Raw genomic sequence first — 16944 nt, forward strand, 5'->3', positions numbered from 1 at the left:
TGGGAGCAGGGGGTGGGGCTTGTCACATGTGCCCGCCCCCTGGGCTATTTACTGCGGGAGCTCTGCTCCTGTGCACTCCTGCAGGAAATGACCCCTGATTAACAAATCCTACCTCAACAAATCAGTTTCACTGCAAATAATAGAAGGGAAACATGTTTTAGGTGGAAGGATGGTGGGATGGAAACCTTGTTTATGTCTGTATGTATTTTGTTGTTTTGTTTGTGTGTTTTCCCTTTCCTTAACCCTGTTGAAAACCAATAAAGAGTAAATTAAAAATAAAAAAATACTTCTGTTCCTTTGCTAGTTAATATCTCCCCAGCATCATATCCCAGTCCTAATTTCTTTTTCTCCCTACCACTTTCTTGAGGGCACTGTGCATGTCTCTGTTTCTCAGGCTGTAGATGAAGGGGTTCAGCATGGGGGTGATAACCGTGTACATGACGGCAGCCACCTTGTCCTTGACAGCGGTGTAGCTAGACAAAGGCCGGAAATATACCCAGATGATGCTCCCGTAGAAGAGGGTAACCACAGTCAGGTGAGATCCACAGGTGGAGAATGCCTTGAGCTTTCCCGAGACTGAAGGTACCCTCAGCACGGTCATGAGAATGCGGATGTAAGAGACCATGATTGTCAGGCAGGGGGTCATGATGACTGCCAAAGTTTCAGTCATGCCCACCAGTTCATTGATGCTGGTGTCAGTGCAAGAGAGCTTCAGCAAGGGCTGGATATCACAGAAGAAATGGGGGATCCTGTTGGAAGCACAGAAGGTGAGGTAAGAGACAAGCATTGTCTGCAGGAGGGAGTGGAGGTGGGAGACCAGGCAAGACCCGGCCAACAGCAGGAGGCATAATCGGTGACTCATAACTGTGGCGTAATGGAGAGGGTTGCAGATGGCCACGTAGCGGTCAATGGCCATGGCTGCCAGCAGGTAGCTATCCGTGTTCCCCAAGGCCAAAAAGAAGTACATCTGGGTAAGACATCCAGTGTAAGAAATGGTCCCTCCTTGGCCATGTCTACTGCCTAAGCTCAGTAGCATTGTGGGAACGATGACTGAGGTAAAGCCTACATCCACCGATGACAGACAGCTGAGGAAGAAGTACATGGGAGTATGGATGAGGCGGTCGTCCGTCTGGATCGCTGCCACAGTGAGAAGGTTCCCTGTCACCGTCAGCATGTACATGGCCTAGGATGCTCCTTCGCTGGATGTTTTCATGTGGAGGCTGGACGACCATCTTTCGGGTATGTTGTAGGGCTATCTTTCGGCTATGCTCCTGCAGAGTGCAGGGGGTTGGACTAGATGACCTGCAAAGTCCCTTCCATCTCTAACATTACCATGATTCTAATCTGCTGGAACTATGCAGACACCAAAAGAGCATTTGTTGGCATATATTAGGCTGGCAGATGAGCAAATGAATTAGTTTAGGTGATATGCATGATATTAATCCTTAACTATAGACAGGTCTGTAATCTTAAAAAGCTACTCAGCAGCAATAACAAAGCCACCTAATAGGTACATTAACCCATGAACTAGGTGCTGCAGCAAATCCAGGCCCCAACTGTGTCCTCATATTCATTCAGGTAACACTATCACTGAATCCAGTAGCATTAACAATATCAGACACAGAAGCATAAATAGCCATAAAAATGGCAAGATTAGGAAATCAGCTGAAGAACCAATTATCTTGTGGTACTTGAGGGGAGGATGGATCATCCAAGTGAGTGAAATAAAGTGAACTGTCTAAAGAGTGAAAAGTGAATACCACCAACTCCAGGGGGAAAAAAGTTAAATAGTAGCAAGCAATACATACATCTGTTTGTGGGTAAAATTATGTTCAGAATGAATTAAATTGTTGACTCAAAGACTAGAATGGAATGTTATATACAAGTATCCCATGGTTTGACTGGTCTGTCTTTACTATAGCATCTTGGAAAGAAAAAAAAAGATGGAAAACTTGTATTTTACAATACAAAACAGATAATAAATTTACCTGGACATGATGGACAACATTTGCCTGGATGTATGGTGGGATTTCCACAATTGGGTACAGAGCAGGTGATCAAAGCACACATTTCCCGTCCATTATGGCAGTAACATTCACGGCAGCCATCATGCCAACTTTCTTCATTTTCATGACGGTGCCCATCCACTGACAGGCAAGAACCAGTCTTAGCTGGTGGCATTACAGAAGCTGGTAACTCTGCATATGATCAAATACACAGTGTCTTAGTATGGCAGTACTGATCAGCAACAGTTAATCTTCCCGTGTCTTTACTTTAGAACCTAACATCTGAAAGGTACATGGAACACCTGACAGCAAAGTCCCCAAGGCACACATAAATACCACACAAGCTATATGAACTACAGAGAGATTTGTAGGTTTAACTTCTATATATATGGCGAAAATTAAACACTGCAGATGTGAAGTGTAGAATTCTCTTCCCATCCCATCCTGCATCTATCAAAATACCACTTCACAAGGGGCAAAAACAGACTGCTGATTTGTAACTGATATTCTTTGAGTGGTCATTCACACAATCAAACATACTCTATGCCAGCACAGAAGCCACTCCACAAAGTTCTACAGTCTAGGCTTAAAATGGGCACTCAGATCCTCAAAGGAGGATATTATGCTCTGCTCCAGTCTTTGGTGTGAGGAAAAATGCATATGTGTTGCAAGTAAACATATGTAGTGACTACTGCCATGTACTCTGGAATTTAGCAGTCTCAGATAAATTAGCACTCCAGATGTTATCATTTCATAAGACTCAAAATCCTCCAAATTTCTAGGAGAAATGGTTTCCTTTTTTGAGTATATTACTTCATCTCCGATTAAGAAATGGTCTACGCCAAAGAAATATTTGGACTTTGTGTTCTATTAATTATTTAAATAATATCCACTTTTATCTGTTGAGAACGATTTTACTATGTATAAGCTACCTATTTGACTGCTTATTTGAAATGTATCACAATCTATTACCACTGTTTAAATTGAAGTTGTTATTGCTGTTGTATTTGTTATTTTCAAAAAAATAAAAAAATTAAGTGTTAAAAAAATGCTCGCTTGGGGGTACTTTCATTCACTTTGATGCAGTGATTATAGTGAAATGCTTCTGTATTGCAGTACAGATCAGGTATGTTGGGTATAGGAACTGGTATTCTGAAGAGAGCTCTCTTTGTTTGAGTCACTGGAAGGTAAGCTTGCCTGCAATAAAGGTCAAAAGAAGGTCATTTGTCTTACATGCTAAAGTTGAGATTACAGCTTTAATTCACCTACTAGAATGTAATGGTCTAATCATTGTAAACTGCAGCACACAGGACTCTGCTAAACATTTTGTTAACCTTTAATGGTGGATGCAGCATTTTGGTGGTTGTTTTTATATACATTATCAATTGTGCAGCAGGACAGGTGACAGATTAACTATTGCACCAGCTGCAGTGGCAACAGCCTTTTCACTGTTTCAAATAAGACTTCCCTCTTGGCTTGCTTTGTTTGGTCCATGGGCATTTTGCTTTAAAAAATTAAAACACCTTACAATACAGGTATTGTTTTAAGAGCCAAGAGAGGATAAAGTTGCACACATAACCCCAGGCTCTTTTTGTGCAGTCTGCATTCTTTGTGTTTGAAAGCTGATGTAAAGTAATGGCTCAGTATGTGAGCCTTGAGCCCTGATGTCCCTGGTTCAAATGTCGCCTCAGCTGTGAATTCATGAGGTGGTGTGAGTCAAATAACTGTTTTTTAAGTTCCACCCCGCCCCCATCTGCAATATGGCAGAAACCATGCTAGCTTGTCTTACAGGATATGCTTTAGGATTGCTGAGAGAGTTTATGGGAACAGAAATAAACACTGAAAACATTATGTAAATCCCAAGTATTATTGCTTCATTAATAAGTATCTCAAACTGCTGGTTGTATCCTTATGGACCTTCAAGTGACGAAAAAGGGAGGAGGGGCAGTCTTGCCTCATTTTCCTCCCCATTGCGGCTTCAAGACCTGTGTGGCTTTTTGTTTGCAAGGGTCCCCCATTGTTACAGTGTTGGTAGGTACACGTGTGCTCTAGGCATGTGACAGTTAATATCGTCCTGTACCTCAAATGCATTCACAAAATGGTCTGCTGTATTGCCCAGCCCAGCAGTTGAGATCTGCCTCCCAAGACCTAGTCTCTGTGCCCCTGCCTGCAGAAGGAATGCCCTCCCCCCTCAGACTTGTCTGATGCCCACCTTACCATCATTTAGGCACCAGGCGAAAACATTTTTTACCCAAGCTTATAGATAAAGGGTGTTTTTTTTTTAAAGCTGTTTTGTGTTCTGCTAGTAATACTACTACTAATAAAAACCTAATTAGTAGTGGTAACGTGGAGAAACGACCTCTCCTCTGCAGCTTCTCACTCTTAGAGCTCAGGCTTTATCATTGGCTGAAGCAAAATGTCCCAGGGATCAATATTTTTACATGCATCCCCCAGACCTAACGGCCCTAAAACACCAATCAAATTAATGACCCACACACCAGCTGCAAGGATCTTTTGACTTGCAGATGAAGAGCAACTGCAAGTTTAGAAGGCTGTGGTGAGAACTGGGAACTCAAAGTTCCTGGAAGCTATCAATAAGGTTGCCCCCAATGATCTGTCCCTTTGTTCAGGCAGAATCTTGTACCTTGGTTTCCTGTGGAGCTGAGTAACTCGAAGGTGGCTGGTAGCGGTCTAGAATGGTATTGGCAGAAAACTCAGACTGAATGTGACAGAGCATGCTATGGTGCCCTTGGGAAAGTCTGTGGGGCAGTGGTGATAGTGTCAAAGAAGTCATCCTTTTCCACTACCATTGCTTTAACTAGTTCATACCGAGCTCAGTTGTTTTGGAACTTGCTGACTCCTAGGTTTGAGTCTTTAACCCTCAGGAAGTCAGAATTAGGTGCAAAACGTTTTGCCAATATAATCTATTACATGTTTGATTTGGATGCTGGCTATAATATACTCCAGGAAACAGAAATGACTGGTGCACTGTCTGATCCGTTTATTGATAATTTTGACATGGTTACAGTGACCAGTGTTGGTAAGAACATGGTATTCATTAAGGCCACCACCACATGTTCTCTTGAGTCCTCTATCCTGGTTACTGGAATATTGTAAGGAGTGGATTAATGTTCTCCTGATGCTCATTATAAATCAGTCCCTGTGTCAGGATATTTTTCCTTGGTTACTAAAGGTAGCAGTCCACTACTGAAAAAGACATTGCTGGAGAAGAATGATAATGGCCAATTATTATCCAGTCTCTTGTTTGCCCTTTCTGGGTAAGATAACTGGGAGAGTGGCTGCAGAACAGCTCCAGGTCTTCTCAGATGATACATCTACCCTAGACCCTTTCTGATCTGGCTTTAGGCCGGTTATGGGATGGAGACTGTGTTGGTGGCCTTAATCAGTGATCTCTGTTTGAATGTAGACATTGTTGTTGCTGGATTTATCAGCAGCTTTTGATACAGTAGACCATAGTGTCCTGTTGAGATGCTTGAAGGCAGAAATATCAAGGGATGTGCTGTGGATGGGTTTAAATTATTATGGATCAAATTGGAAGTTCCCAGTCTAGGGAACTGAAGGGAAAGACTAAAATCTTTCTTTTTGTCCTGGTTTGATAATGGCATACAAGAGGTTGATAGTAAATGAAAAATAACCAACTATTTTATTTCACTTTAGGGGAAATGGTCAGGTAGGAATTAGGTTTTGGATTTATGAGGTGAACAGGCAACAGAAATATACTTTGTATAAAATAAATATACTTTGTATAAAAATAAACACCAGATAATTTGCCACAAACAAGTAACTGTTTTTGTTATTCAGGAGAGAGATTTCTTGGCAGTCTCTGCTTACCTAAACAAGTATAAGTTTCTGAGTCTCACTGACATTAAAGTTGGTGAAGGCAGGAACATTCACACAAGTTCCAGTTTCCTTTGTTATCCACTAGCTAGGGATCACCCGCCCCCCCTTCTAGGAGCTGTTTCCCTCAGACTTGTTAGGGATGGGCTAAGCTTCCCACTTCCCTCACTCTGGTTTCTTCTTGATCCTCTCACAGTATGCTTTGCTTTCCCACTGTTAACTGTCAACTCCCCACTCCTAACTGACACTGTCAACTGAAGAATTCCATTTGAATCTCTTGTCACTCAAGGTTCTCAGCCCAGGTTACAGCATTAACCATTTACTGTCCATCACAGTGAATAAGTTGAAACTAAATCTCAACAAGATGATGCTGGTCAGAAAGGCTGAGATCTTGGGGCATATTGTGCTTCCCAGTTGCAGTGGGGTTCAGATGATTAAGTTAAGAGTCTGGTGGCTATTCTGGATCCAACATTATTGTTGGAGAAGCAACTTAATTTGGCCACACAAAAAAGTTTTCTTTTCTTTTCACTTTCTGTGGAGGATAGCTCCCTACCTTGATCCATTCTTTCTGGCCACATTAATCCATGCCACAGTAACATTACAACTAGACTACTGTAATGTTCCATGGACCTATCCTTGAGGACAACTTGGAAAATCCAGCTGGTACAGTACACTGTTGAGAACTAGGTGGAACATGCTTATTACACCTATCCTACAGTCCCTTCACTGGATAATATTTTGTTACTGGGTTTATTTCAAGGCGCTGGTTATCATCTACAGGGCTCTTTTGAGGTTTAGGACCCTCATATTTTCAGGATTCTCTCTCTCTTATCTTATGGAGGCTGCAGTGGCTAAGAGGTTAAGACACTGAACTGCAGACCAGAAGGTCTGTAGCTCGGCAGTTCAAGACCCTAGTGCCATGTGACGGAGTGAGCTCCCGTCTTTGGCCCCAGCTCCTGCCAACCTAGCAGTTCGAAAGCAAGAAATTGCGAGTGGATAAATAAGTACTGCTTCTGTGGGAAGGTAACAGCATTCCATGCACCCCGGCATTTAGTCATGCCAGCCACATCACCACAGAAACGTCTTTGGACAGCACTGGCTCTTTGGCTTAGAAACGGGGATGAGCACTGCCCCCTAGAGTTGGATTTGACTAGCTTTCGAGCGAGGGAAAACTTTACTTTTACCTTTACTCTCTCTTATCATGCTCCGTAGTGACAGCTTTGCTGATCAACACCTTCTGAAGATGCATACTGCAAATGGGTTCAGTCGACATCTGCCCAGTCCTGAGCCTTCTCTGCCATGGCTCCCACCAGTTGCATGGGCATGCTTGTTGAGGTCAGGAAAGTTCCCACGCTTCTATCATTCTGCATAATGTGTCAAAAACGGTTGCTCAGAGGGGCAGCATTGTTTCTGAGCAAAGCCTTTTAGAGGTTCTACCTTGCAAATGGGTAAGATTGACAGCTTCTCATACCTGAGTTCTGGGGAGGCTGTTATCATCCCACTGAGTGGGTAAAGCAGAACTGTTCAGTAGGGCAGTTTTATAATAGGCATTAAGGTTGTTTTAATATCAGTTAAATTTAGCCAGTTTTCATTGCTTTGTTCTATGGAGATATTACATTGCTAACTGTAATGTTCATTACATTGCCAACTGTGCAAATGAACTCTGTTTCATTATATGTATGTATAGTCCAATTGTAATGCATCCCTCTCTAATTTAGGAACACAGTCCTAGTCACTGATAGGTGTGTATTTTCTGTTGTTCTTATTGCACTATTTTAAATTGTATAAGCCTCCTTGAATCTCAGCAAGAAAGGTGTACTCTGTGTGAGTGTGTGTGTTACCAGTGTTGGCTCTAAGATGAGTTAATGTGAGCTAGCTCACAGTTTTTTAGCCTCTGGCTCACACTTTTTTTGTCTTAGATCAGGAAGGATGGCTCCAGAGCAAACTAATTTATGTGGTTGCCAAATCACTTGCTCACAACTTAATGCCAGTAGCTCACAAAGTAGAATCTTTTGCTTACAAGGCTCCACAGCTTAGAGAGAGCATTGGTCACAACTGACTTATGGCAAACCGCATAGGGCTTTGAAGGCAAGTGATTAAGCAGAGGTGGTTTGCTGTCGCCTTCTTTATAAAGTCTTCCTTGGTGGTCTCCCATTCAGGTACTGACCCTGCTTAGCTTCCAAGACCTGATGAGATCAGGCTATACTATGGAAGAATATACTAGATGAAGTAAATAAATACATATAATAAAGATAGAAAGGAATATACATGGAGGTAGAGTTTATTAAAAGGGGAATGAGGCACAGCATCAGAGAGAAAGGGGAATTAGCGATCTGAACAGGATACCAAGAGCATGTACCAAGAGCATGAGTAACCTACCCATTCAGGCAGAGGAATGGGGAACTCAAATGCAGGGGAAAGAAAGCAGGAGAGTGACTGAGGGAGAGACTGAGCTATATAACTACCAATCCTGTGATGCAGTAGAGACTCCAGCACCAATACAGGGGTCCAGGTAGCTGAGCAACGTGAATCCTAAAAGGGAGAAAACAGGACCATATGTTAAGCTTCAGATGGGGCCCCAAACATGAATAGCATAGTCTTAGGCTGAGTTCAGACTGGCAATTTGCCCTGCTACAGCCACGTTTCAGCGACGTTTCCCAAGCGGATTAAAGGGGGCATTCACACAGGCACATCTGCCTGGCGTTCCCCACCCGTAGGCAAGCCATGCTGTTCCGCTTCACTCCCGCGTTAAAAAGATACCTGACAAAAGTGGTAGCAAATCGCGGAGAGCGCCTTTATCCCGCGTTATTCCGCTTCCTGGAAGGGTGAACACAAAGCCGAAAAGCCGGGAGCAACCCGCTTCTACAGTGTGCTCCGGGTGTTTCCGCGCATAAGGCAGCAGCGACCGGATTGGCTGTGCTCCGCTTTACTGCCCAATGCGGTGCCAGTGCTACCAGGGTCCATCCCAAATTGGCCAGATGCGCTTATGCGCGTGAGCGCATATGCGCCCATGCGTCCATACACACATAGAGGGAAAGGCCGTTTACAGCCGTGCCTCCGGGCCAGCTGTCTGAACGCTCCCGCATCTGTCGGCCCTGTGTGACTGGGAAAATTTGGAACAGTTTATTCCGGGGCTTTTTTTGCCATGACTGGCTCCTGCTGCAAATTGCCAGACTGAATTCAGCCTTAGAACAGGCAATGTAGGGCAAACAAGTGGGGCACATAGGGAAACGACTCTGTTCTTTTTTATTTGGGAAACAAAGGGGAGCAGAGGATGGGTACCAGGAAGACAGACTATGCCAGTGGGGTGAGCAGGGGCAAATTCAACCTCAAGGGAAGATAGGAATTTGGAGGTAACTGGTGCCAAATGATGGATATGGCTTCGAAGTGAGGTAATATTAGGGTTGCCAACCTCTAGGTGGTGGCTGGAGATCTTCCAAAAGTACAACTGTTCTCCAAGTAAAAGATATCAGTTCCCCTAGAGAAATGGCTTCCTTGGAGGGTAGACTCTATGGCATTATACCCCACTGAAGACTCTCCTTAAACCCCACCCTCCCCAGGCCCACCCAAAAATCTCCAGGAATTTCACAACCCAGAGCTGGCAACACTAATTATATCCCTGCTTTGCTTCCTCCTACCAACCCCAGGGTCCATGTCCAAATCTACAGGAATTTCCCAACTCAGAGTCGGAAACCCTCGGCAATATGTTAATGTTGATAAGTAAGGTATGGACAAAGTAATAAACATAAGGCTATGTTAATGATGGCATGGAGTATCTTTTGTGGGAAAAGGCCCACTGGCAAAATCAGTGGAGGTTCCTAATTGTGGCCTGGTCATCTCTGAATGTTGGCCTTTATATGAGACATGGTCTCAAAGTTTTTTTCCCCCTCTCACATGATACCAGGCAAGCCACTCTAAAAGGGGGAACAGTCAGCAGGCAGCAGCCTGAAAATCATTGTAGTTGGCTTGTGGGAATACATGGGAGGAGACTGTCCTTCAGATATGTGGACCTCTGAAGGTTTAAAGGTCATAATCAGATGTTGCTCTCAAAGCACAGGAAGCGGGCCTCAGCACAAAAATGGTCCAAAATGAAGGCAGTAAGATGCCACAGATCCTCAGCAATGCCATTTCATGGGTCACAAGGCATCCCTAGGATTCAAACCATTGCTTTCAAAAAATACATTTTCTGAGAGCGAAAAAGAGGAAGCTCTCAAAGAAACTGAAATAAAAGCTATTATTTTTCAGACTCAGAAAACTGTGTCCCCCCCCAATATATTCAAAGTCTTTTACTATGTGGAGCAACATGAACTTAGAAAAATGCACATAACAGGCCCTCTGATGATTCAATTCACATAAACTTGTGCCAAATTAAAGGCGAAGACCTACAACGCTGTCTTGAATTGTTCACTCTAGAAATTTGACAAAATGGTGTGAAAGTGGTCATGTAATAGTCTGTAACCTTTTTTTCATTATAGCTTTAAATTCAGTGCAGATAGCAAAAATATGTATGAACATAAATTGATCTTCCTTTCACTGTCCTCATTCAACATACAGTTCAAGTGACTTGATCCCAGAGAAGGGGAATTCTGTGAATGTGAATGTAAATATAACAATCTGTTTCATACATCTTAGAGTGAGATGATTTTCTTTCCATTTTTTCTTTCTTTGTGTGATGTATGAAGATGGTTCCAAAGGGAAGGATTAGAAACACTATTTGCATACCAAAGGGTGCATAGATGTGTTATATGTAGCAACAACTTGACTGGAAAAAGTAGTTGTGACTCTGAGAAGATGGATTTAACTGCAAGTAAAGAGCAAGAATGCAGTATGGAAACACAAGAAAGACACTGTGATTTTATGTTGTTTTAATTTGTCTAACTTGATGTAAATCGCCCTGAGCCCGCTCATGGGGAGGGCGGTATATAAATCAAACAAATCAAACAAATAAATAAATAAAATTGTGTATGTAAATAATGTTAGGAAATTTTGATGTAATGCTTTGATAATGGAATACTTTTGTGCTGCTCAGTCAGACTCATTCCTTTCCCCCAAACCAACAGCAAGTAGAACTGAAACTGGGTTTCTGTTTGGTATTTAATATATTATAATCCCCATAAAAATCCAGCAATTCTCATCCCTATGGGAAAGATCCAAGTATACATTTACTATGAAACCTATCCATTCATCAAACGTTCCACATTTTGCCTTTGTTCCTTTTAAAAAAGCCTAATTAATTACTTCCTGTTCTCTCCAGGTATGGCATTTCTTAATCAATTGTGGGGGAGAGTGTTTAAGTACTACTTTGCAGCTAAAGCCATTGCTTTTCATGATCACAAAATTACAATAATAAAGGATAAAACAAAAAAGGTAACAATGGCTTTGGCTGCAAAGCGAAAAATTCTGCTTAATTTCCTCCCTCCCCCCTAAAAACAAGGACTGATGATTCAGGAATGCTGTGTTTGCAAACAGTCAGTGATTAGATATGTGCTTTAAAGCCCTTCTTTGGCAAAGTACCACATGATCTGTCTGTATTCAACCTTTCTCTTTTGGGATAAGAATATTGAGCAGGTGGTGGTAGCGCAATTTTGGATATACTTAAATGTTGTATCTGCCTTGTCTAGTTCAGTCTAGCATGGGTTTGGCATAGTTTGATTGCTCTGGGGGATAGTCTACGTTTATAACTAGATAGGGCTACTCTTTCTGTCTTGGTCTTCTTGAACTTATATGCAGCTTTTAACTTGATAAATCACCCCATCCTGGTAGATCAGCAGGGAAAATGGGGTAAGCATTAAAAAGGGAACTTGCTGGTGATCTCAGTCCTTTTTTTTTTTAGCAGATACAAAGAGTTTCCATTGGAGAAGTTGAAACAGCTCTGTTGGACCTGACTTGTAGAATTCCATAGGGTACATTATTGTCACCTGTGCTGTTGACTAGTTATGTCAGGTGGTTAAGATTGTTTGGAGGTTTGGGGTTTGGAGGTTCTGTGGCTGAGGGGTTCAGAACTTGAGTTCAGCTTACCAGCCCTTGGCGGGGCACCATTGTTACCGGTGCAGTTCGTCAGGAGCTTGGGTATGACCCTGGTTTCCTCCCTCAATATGGAGGCTCAGCTCACACATACAGCCAGGTTAGCATTTTTCCATCTATGCCAAGCCCAACAGCTGGCCCCTTTCCTGTCATGCTCCTACCTGGCCACAGTAATCCACATGATGGTCACCAACAGGCTAGACTACTGTAACTCGCTCTATGCTGGCATTCTCTTGAGATTGACCTGGAAGCTCCAACTGGTACAGAATGGGGCAGCGCATGTCTGAACAGGAACATTGCAGACTGCACATATTCAGCCTGTGCTATGCCAGCTGCACTGGCTTCTGGTGGAGCACCGAGTCAAGTTCAAGCTTTTGGTTCTGACCGTTAAGTCTTTGAGTGGTCTGGGACTGATGTATCTGCGGGACCGCCTCCTCTGTTATACCCCCGGAAGAGCATTGCACTGTTCACAGAATAACTTGTTGGTGGTCCCTGGCCCTAGAGAGATCTGGCTGACCTCAACCAGGGCCAGGGCCTTTTTAGCCCTGGCTATGACCTGGTGGAACTCTCTGCCAAATAATATCAGAGCCCTGTGGGATCTTATGCAATTCCACAGGGCCTGCAAGGCAGAGATGTTCTGCCAGGCATTTGGTTGAGGACCTTTACTGGATCCTTTACTCCTTATAAGCTTACTCCCTCCTCTGTCCTTGCGTAGCATCCAATGACCAGATGTGAGAGATAAATACAATACCAGCAGGGAACTAAACCTCGCACAGTTCCTTTTAAACTTCCTCCCTGTTTTAATTTCTTTTGTTCAGCGATCTGAGACTAGTGATAATCTCATATTGCTAGACTCATGCCACTTGTAAAAAAATTAAAAACATTTAAAACAATGGGAAAATAGAGCTTGTACACCGATGAAGGGGGGAGGATGGCAGAAGATACAGAGTGGGCAAAATGACCTTGATGTGGGTGGGGAGTAACCTTTGAGAGGCAGCAAAGGAGCAGGGGGAATCCATGGAAATCTGTACACTTTTGCATTACCTTCAGCTTGGAAGTGAAACAAGGGGAAAATTGGCACAAAAGCACTCTCAGAAAACCCAGGGAAACAGCGACCAGAAAGTGAACTGAGTGCTGAAGGGAGGAAAATCAATGCAGAACAATAAAGAAAGCCCAACAGACATGCACGGTGAAAACACCTGTGCATAATAGGCCTAAGACCTATTGATCTGAGGTATCATCCCTCTCCATATGTGTCTGTGTGCCCACTGTACTTCTCTCAGCCATCTCTGCTTCATGTTCCACTCCATAGGAGTGTTTGCTCTTCTTCAGTCTGAGCTAAGGACTTCTTGATTATAACCAGGGGTCATTTAGTAGAAAAAGAGGTGCAGGAGCTCATTAGCACAGCTCATTAGCATAACTTATTTGGATATGCCACACCCCCTGACATCACCAGAAGTGTGTCAGAAGGCAACACCCACCACTCAGGCTCCACTGGACTGTTTTCCCCTGCACCTCACCCGGGGGAACTGCGTTCCCCTGCGTTCCCCCCCCCCGAAATGACCTCTGGTCAGAAGGCAACACTCACCGCTCCGGCTCCACTGGACTGTTTTGGATTGTTAGCTATTGGGGGGGGGATGCAGATCTGTCCTCACAGAGGAGGGAGAGCTTGTACCTGAATAAAACTTGGTCTTAAAGGTGCCACTAGACCTTTTTGGACCAGGGGGGGCCTCTGCAATTTACCTGGCTGCTTCTTGCTCTGACTGAGGGCTGCTGGGAGCAGGGGGTGGGGCTTGTTGCATGTGCCCGCCCCCTGGGCTCTTTACTGCCAGAGCTCCGCTCCTGTGCGCTCCTGCAGGAAATGACCCCTGATTATAACTCTAACCCTGTGGAATTTTCTGCCGAAAGAAGACAGGAAGGTAGCCTCATTTCTGCTTTTCAGAAAGAAATGTAAGGAAGTTTCATTCCAGAGTGCTTTTGGCTGATATAGATGGGCTATTTTTTGCTGATTGATATGAGTCAGTATCTTTGTTTACAGAAGCTACTTGATATGTTTTTAAATAACTGTATGTGCATTTTTCCAACTTCATCTATTATTGGCATGTAGCCTTTATTTGTTTTTCAAAATGTGGTTTCCATTGTACTACCTCTTAGTGTGGTCTTAGCACAATAGATCGGTAAACACTCCTTCTCCCTCCCTATAAACAAAGAGAAGTCTTGGGGCATTTTAAAGACTAACAGGTATATTGCACAATAAGCTTTCATAAACTACAGCCAGGCAATTTTGTCCTTTTTAAAAAAGAAACTGCCTCAGGTTTTTCATGTTAAACTCTTCTAGAATGACAGTATTGCAAACAGTAACATATTTACCAGGAGTAGGTTCTTCAAACACCTCTTGTTTCAGAGATCCCCTGTATGAATGCTGTCACCCCAAAGAATGTGAGGCGTGTGTCTATGTGTAATCTAATGGTGTGTATGTAGGAGATGGCACATTCTCCATCATAAAGCATCATTATTTAGTGTTTGTACTCAAGTCCTGGCTCTCAAAATGCGTCTGATGGAAGTTAATTCTATTATTGATAGTTAACAGTTACTATAAGCTTGATGGTCTTTGGCAAGCAAGCTTGATCAGGCACTAGAAATTTAGGAAGGAAAATATGGAACAGAATCCTATGTTAGAATAGCACCTTGTGGCTCTTTTTCAAACAAACAAAAAAAGAGTTGGAACCCTATAACATGAGTTGCCTAAGCAAAGAAGTCATGTTGCCTTTCTAATTCTCCATACAGAATTTATCCCCAAAGTCAAAAGGAGGCTGTGCCTTTGCAAAGAAATGGTAGTCCTAAAAATATGAGAAAAGGCAAATATAATTGCTCCTAAACTAGGCAAAAACTTCCGAAACCTTTTCAGTTGGATCGGTAAAAGATGGCTTCTCATATAAATTCTTTCTTGTCTTCTCTTAGGTTCTTGAAAAACCTCAGTACGGTAACTAGTATTTATTTGCCCAACTAGAATATTTCACAGCATTCTGGAGATGGTGACTGATCTAAGTGCTTCCTCCATCATCAGCAAAAATGAGCTACATTATGTAACATCATTCGTGCCCATTTAACCTCCCCTATGTTTTATTTTTCAAACCTCTGCAAGATTTTAGCTCTGCTGATAAATAGGGTATTTATATATGTGTTATTAAAACACACACCCATAAAAATCGTGGCTTGAAGTCTCCACACATAAACTGTTCTCTTTGTAAAATGGCCACCAAGTGCCAGTCACTGGTGTCTGATTATTATAAACTGTTAAGATTTTCATGACTTCCTATCATGTTGGCCATGCACATGCTTGCATCCATTGTTTCTGACATTGTGACTCTCTGAGGAAACAGATCAGAAACACCCCCGTCTTGCTCAAGATGCAAACTGTTCACTGGTACCTGGGAGACTCTGTTAAAGCTTAATTTGTTAGCACAGGGTGGCAGCAAGAAGCTAATTTGCCCAATATCCTTTACCTCTTTGGTGTCTGTCAGGACCAGTTTGCAGATGGCTGGGCACACCAAGTGTTAAGAAGAAGAGAAGAGTTTGGATTTATACCCCACCTTTCACTCAGAGTCTCAGAGCGGCTTACAAACTCCTTTCCCTTCCTCTCCCCACAACAGACACCCTGTGAGGTAGGTGGGGCTGAGAGAACTCTGACAGAAACTGCTCTTTTCAAGAACACCTCTGACAGAGCTATGGCTTGCCCAAAGTCATCAGAGCAGCTGTGTGTGGAGGAGTGGGGAAATCAAACCCGGTTCTCCCAGATTAGAGTCCGCACACTTAACCACTACACCAAACCAGCCCGGGTGGATTAGGTTGAGATGGAGCACTGGGACGGATCCTACAGGAAGGCTGTACTGCATAAATTTAGCACCATCTCAAGGTGCAAGTTGAGGAGTATGTTTTAAGAGAAGCTAGAACAGGGATGCAAGGGTACAGGTAAGTGTACCAAGAAGCTGGCAGTCTGACAGGCAGGGAGAACTAGAGCCAGACCTGAGATCTACACAGATGAGACCATAAATGGGCACATCCTCGAAGGATTTATAGTTGGTTCAGGTAAAAAAAAAAAGACTGCCTGGGAAGGGGGAGATACAGGCATGGTGAAGCCTGGCAGAATAATACTTCTCCTTTCCCTTTTAACTCTTAAATCCCAAGGGGCACGAATGTGCTGACAAGCAGGTGCCTGATTCACATCCCAACAGATCCTGAAACTGTAGGTTGTTGGTTGCATCCAGATGTCATTACTGGGGATTGGCACGAACCCGAAAAAAGTGATTCAGTTCGAGGCTCAGGTTGGCCCCCAAACTGAACTGACCCAAACAGGCCCCACCCAAACTGAGCCAGTCTGACAAGTTTGGTTCCCCCTTTCTCCCGGCTGTGGCAAGCTGCTGACAGAAGAAAGGGGGCAGGGACCACTCTGGAAACTCCATGCCTTCCACCTTTCTCCCAGCTGTGGCTCGCTGGGGCCAAGAGAAAGGGGCAGAATGCCCAGGAAGGGTTAAATGGCTGGCAGTTGGTTTCACTTCCTCCCTTCAAAGGGGGGAGCGAAGCTGAGGAGTTTAATGGTTCACAGCCATTTAAACCTAACAGCCAGGCATGTCTGCTGGTCAGCTCGCTTCTCATTTGGTGGCCAAAGTATTTGAGCTTCAGTTTCAGTATCTGGCCTTCCAGGGAACAGGCAGGGTTGATTTCTTTTAGGATTGACTGATTTGATCTCCTTGCAGTCCAAGGGACTCTCAAGAGTCTTCTCCAGTACCATAATTCGAAAGCATCTATTCTTCGGCGCTCGGCCTTCTTTATGGTCCAACTCTCGCAGCCATACATTACTACTGCGAATACCATTGCTTTGACCATACGGACTTCTGTTGGCAGGGTGATGTCTCTACTTTTTATTATGCTGTCTAGGTTTGCCATCGTTTTCCTCCCAAAGAGCAGGTGTCTTTTAATTTCATGGCTGGTGTCACCGTCTGTAGTGATCTTGGATCCCAGGAATGTGAATTCTGTCGCTGCTTCCATGACTTCC

General features: G+C 43.5%; 2 protein-coding genes across 2 annotated transcripts in view; one reads left to right on the forward strand and one right to left on the reverse strand.

Moving 5' to 3' along the window:
• Positions 1-16944, forward strand: part of WWC2 (WW and C2 domain containing 2) — a 197167-nt gene that overhangs the window by 68217 nt on the left and 112006 nt on the right. The window lies entirely within an intron of this gene.
• On the reverse strand, positions 335-1180 carry LOC107123676 (olfactory receptor 1L6-like). The gene has a single exon (XM_015426980.1). It carries the CDS (start codon positions 1178-1180, stop codon positions 335-337), a length of 846 nt encoding a protein of 281 aa, XP_015282466.1.

Source organism: Gekko japonicus, unplaced genomic scaffold (assembly GCF_001447785.1).
Source record: "Gekko japonicus isolate JY-2015 unplaced genomic scaffold, Gekko_japonicus_V1.1 scaffold185, whole genome shotgun sequence".
Classification (NCBI taxonomy): Eukaryota; Metazoa; Chordata; class Lepidosauria; order Squamata; family Gekkonidae; genus Gekko; species Gekko japonicus.

Coding starts and splice junctions, on each gene's coding strand:
- LOC107123676 (XM_015426980.1), bottom strand. CDS start 1,180: ATGTACATGCTGACGGTGACAGGGAACCTTCTCACTGTGGCAGCGATC.